This window comes from Medicago truncatula, chromosome 4, assembly GCF_003473485.1.
Source record: "Medicago truncatula cultivar Jemalong A17 chromosome 4, MtrunA17r5.0-ANR, whole genome shotgun sequence".
In the NCBI taxonomy this organism is placed as follows: domain Eukaryota; kingdom Viridiplantae; phylum Streptophyta; class Magnoliopsida; order Fabales; family Fabaceae; genus Medicago; species Medicago truncatula.
The window spans coordinates 13,373,253-13,378,351 of NC_053045.1; the positions used below are offsets into that span (position 1 = coordinate 13,373,253).

The following is a 5,099-nucleotide window of genomic DNA, read 5'->3' on the forward strand; positions in this document are numbered from 1 at the left end:
AACTGTCCTCCATTACCCGCAAATCAATGTCTCCGAAAATTTAAACAGTTTTTTATTTTTATTTTTCTCTCTGTTTCTTCTTTTTCAATAATGCCAATACCATAACATTTTTACTTTTTTTTTAACTCTCCGGTAATTTAGCCAACACGCATCATTAAAATGTAGGAGAAGTACATTATTTAAAAAAGTACATCATTAAAATGTAGGGAAGTATTATACCCGAAAAATAAAATGTAGTGGAAGTACAAATAATCACCTCTTTTAAGAAAAGATATGGGTGTTTTTTAATCACAAATTTTAGTTACTTCCTCGTTGTTAATCATAAATAAATTTTAACTATTTATATTTATTTAATTAATAGTATATGATTATATGTGGTCCATAATATATATCACATATATCATTAACTGAATATTAACATTAAAAAAAATTAAAATTTGTTTATAATTGACAATAGAAGGAACAAATACTATCAAAAAAGTATTTAGCTCATAACTGGAGTATTAGAACATCTTTTATTTTTGACAAAGAGTATTAGAACATCTTAAATAGAAACATAATCTTCGTAAAAATAAAACATATAATCTCGTTAAATAAAATGCTAACAAGTGCCTTTAATCTATTGTTTAATCATAAAAAATTAGGAATTTTGACATTGAAAATTATATATTTATGTCTTTTACGTTTATTTGATTTGTATTTTTAAGACAAAATCTCTTAATGTATATTTTATGAACAATGCCCTAATACACTTGTTTGCAAGATCCATTGAATCAATTACACATTACATTATCCGGTCACAAATATAAGCAAAAATTTATTTTTTAAATTCATTTAATAAATAATGTATGTGGACTATTAAATAGACCACATATATCATTTATTGAATGAACCTAAAAAGTAAATTTTTGTTTATATCAATGACCGGATCGTGTATTATTTGCTCAAAGCCTCAAATTGTAGACCTTTTTCTCAAAAAACCATGCGGGTTAAACCAAATAGTTTCACGCTATTCTTTTGACAAAATTCTCCTCAAATATAATAAAAAATAAAAACCTTTTTCTTTATGTGTATAAAAAACCCTCACACTATGAAAACATCACAATTTACATTTACACTTGGAGCTCCAAGCTCATCTACTCTCACTCTCTCTCATCACTCACTCTTTCCCAAAAATGTTGAAAACCTCACCCACCCAACCACCACCGTACACGGTGGCTCTCCCCCTCACCATCCTCCTCCTCTCCCTCCTCACGGTGGATCCAGTAACCGCCTACCGTCCTTGGCCACAAAACCCTACAAAAAACATTACAGACTACGCCTTCGGAACTTCCAAGAAATACGAAGGTTCATCTGAGTTTGTAAAACTAAGGTACCACATGGGACCTGTTTTAACAAACATCATAACTGTTCATACAATCTGGTACGGTAATTGGCAAAAAAACCAAAAGAAAATTATACGAGAGTTTATAAACTCAATCTCAGCCAAAAACACACCTCATCCTTCAGTTTCCGGTTGGTGGAAAACCGTTATGCTTTACACTGATCAAACCGGGTCTAATATCTCAAACACGGTTCATCTAGGTCAAGAAAAAAACGACCGGTTTTATTCTCATGGTAAAACCCTAACTCGTTTATCTATTCAATCCGTTATTAAAAGTGCTATTAGAGCTAAAACAAAACCATTACCTATAAACCCTAGAAGTGGTTTATATCTCTTGTTAACTTCAGATGACGTGTACGTTCAAGATTTCTGCACGTCAGCATGTGGGTTTCATTACTTTACATTTCCATCACTAGTTGGTTACACCTTACCTTATGCTTGGGTTGGTAATAGTGAGAAATTCTGTGCGGGACAGTGTGCTTATCCCTACGCTGTACCACAGTTTATGCCTAATGTGAAACCTTTTAAATCACCTAATGGTGATGTTGGAGTTGATGGTATGATAAGTGTGATAGGACATGAACTTGCTGAGCTGGCAAGTAACCCTTTGGCTAATGCTTGGTATGCTGGTGGAGATCCAAGTTTTCCAGTGGAAATAGCTGATTTGTGTGAGGGTATTTATGGAACTGGTGGGGGTGGATCTTATACGGGACAGGTTTTAGATGATCATGATGGTGCCACGTATAATATGAATGGGATTAGAAGAAAGTTTTTGGTTCAGTGGCTTTGGAGTCATGTTTTGAATTATTGTACTGGTCCTAATGCTCTTGATCATTGATATTCTCATCAATGTATGTATGTACGTACAATGAGATATTTTTATATTTATATTATTTTTGGTATCACTCTTTTAGTAACTTGTGTTTTGGGTTTGTTTTGTGGGTTTGTGGTGGTGGTTACGTTTGGGTTTTGTAATTTTTTTTTGTTACGGTAGCTAAGCTTGATCATTGTGCAAATAATGTAATTTTGATTGCATATGATATATGAAAGTATATAATTATAAATCATCCGGGTCACGATGTCCGGCCTTACAATTTTTGACATTTATCAGATAAGCTAGGACTTGTAAACAATTAATTAATAAAAAGTATTTAATCACATTAATTAATATTTTGTAATTTTATTTTCTTTTAATTATCTCTTGATTTAGTGTGTGCATCTAAATATTTTATTTCGGTTTGGTTTATGTTCAACCAAGTGTGTCGAGAGTGTGTTGATGATCTCCTCTAAGCCAAATACCTTTTATCCATAAAGTGCCTACTACTACTATTTGGCTATAAGAAGGCAATTTTTTGAGACTTCAAAATGAAGTGTGTTTAGAGAAAATCATTTAACAAGTGTAAATCTAGTATAAATTGGCATTAATTAACAAAACAAATATAGTATATATTTTGAAAGTGTAGTCAAAGTCTTAAAAGTGTAAAAAATATGTTTTTAATGTAAAAAAATTCTTTTTTATTTCTTTAACTAGTGTATTAGAGGTATTTGGATATTTTTTTAGGGGGGATTTGGATATCATTTCACCATTTTTTGTCTTTGTAATTGAATTTAATCTTCAACAAATTGTTTAATTCATGTTTACATAAAAGTCTTCAAGCATAAATCATTTTTATTATTATTTTTTTTGACAAATTTTTTATTATATTTATGTTTCATTTTACTTTTGAATAATGTAAAATTGATTCAACGGGTAAAGAATTAATTTTGGCATGGTATAATTGATTTTAATTTCAAAATAATTTAACGTTTTTGCCTCTTCAATTCATTTTTCAATGAAAGTATTTAAATATAAATTATTTTAAATGTTTGGTATCATGTTTAATAACCAAAATCTGAGTGGTTCGTTGTAGTTCTTACAAACCTATTGAGATAACAAACACATTTACTTGTAGTCTAAATAAATTTTACATAATACATATGTTTCAAATCACAATGAGGTTGATGAAATGACAATGACATTGTGATTATATTGCGTTATTTGGATTATAATCATGGACATAATAATTTGAATTGTGCTATTTGGATTTTGGACAAACGATTTTCAATACTTTATATCATTGAGTGTAAATATCCACTGTATATGTCGAAATTTATTTAAAAAACATCTCTCTAATCATTTTCATAAAATTGATTACAAATGCTGCATGTGTGAGTACGATTATGATTATATCCAGAAAAGGAATTAAAGTGGGTAGGTGATGACAATAATAACAAAATCAAATTAGATGGGTTTAGGTAGAGTTTAATTTTTTTTTTAATAGAATCAGAACGGTGGAAATGAATTGTACTATTGAATAGGGATGCTAGTTGCTAGATATGATTGAATGTGATGAACAAGGACATACTTTCGTAGGTGTTGATGTTGCTCCCTCACAATTGCACATTTCACTATTCTTGTCCTTGTAAATCCACTAAGGGAATCAAATAAGGTTGTCATACTCGTGGGTTAACATGAACTTAAAAAGAGTTTATAGACTCAACCTGTAACGGATTTATGAAAAATTAAAATTAACTTTAAAATCATATGTAAGTGACACATAAATGACATGTTTTTCTTAGATCTTTTTCTGTTACACTGTTAAGTGTTTTGACAACAGACCAATGCTCTAGATACCAATTGAATGTGAGAAAAACATAAGAAGGGGGATTGAATTGTGTTAGCTTTTTCTTCGTTTTCTCCTAAGCTGAAAACACTGATCAGAAGCAAATAAAGTTCTACTTCTGAAGTGATTTCTAGAACTAAATAGCAGCGGATAAAACAGAGAGAGAGAGAGAGAGAGGAAAGACACAAAACAATTATACATGTTCCTTCCACAAACCGGAAGTAGTCCTGTCCCCCTTGAACTTCCAAGGAGAGTTCACTAAAATGTAATATCTGATTACAACTGCTCACTGCTACACTAGAAGAGACTTCAAATGCTCAACCACAACTGCAAGAGATTTCCTATGCTCCTGAACACAATCAAGAGACTTCTAATGTTCAAGCACAACTACAAGAGACTTCTAAATTCAAACAGAATTACAAAGAAAATTGTTTGAGGTTGAACACTTTATATACAATTAGTGGTGTTCACAATACAAATTAGATACAGACTCCTAAGTCTCTAGAATTTCTAAGATATGAACTTTGATAAGAAATTATAAGTGAACTTTTGATGTAGAACAATTTCAACAGAGTTTTGGTGCTTTCAAATTGTTGTAGAGTCTTCTTATTCTCTAAGTCTTCACTCCTTTATATAAAGGTGTGAAAGAGACGTTGTGAATTGCCAGCACATCAAAATAAGAGTCGTTTGAAGTTTTGATCAATCAACAATGATCTTTTGCCTGATATGGTTATTGTCCTATGAAGGATCAATTTCAAATCCATTCCCAGCATGTAGGAACATTGTTGCAGGCAGAGCTGTTATCCTTGTCTTGTAGCAGAGACACATGGTGTGTTTGGTTTGCAAAACAGCAAGTACTGGACAGAACAGTACAAGATAGAACAGTACAACACAAGTCAGAACAGCACTTGACAAATTTTTTATGGCATTGAGTAGTTTTTTGTTTTAAACGATTTTTTAGGGACAAAATGCTATTTTGGTATTTTAGACAACTTGTACGTGAGACAAAAAGTTGTGTTGTGGTTTGATGAGGGACAAAAATATGAGTTTTT

At 31.2% G+C, this 5,099-nt stretch overlaps 1 protein-coding gene across 1 annotated transcript; it reads left to right on the forward strand.

Annotated features, from left to right (window-relative positions):
• The first annotated feature begins 1,092 nt into the window (after window positions 1–1,092).
• Window positions 1,093–2,451, forward strand: LOC11434261 (protein EXORDIUM-like 3). Its single transcript, XM_003605511.4, has one exon. The coding sequence runs from the start codon at window positions 1,176–1,178 to the stop codon at window positions 2,220–2,222; it is 1,047 nt and encodes a 348-aa protein (XP_003605559.2). The 5' UTR covers window positions 1,093–1,175; the 3' UTR covers window positions 2,223–2,451.
• Window positions 2,452–5,099: the final 2,648 nt, after the last annotated feature.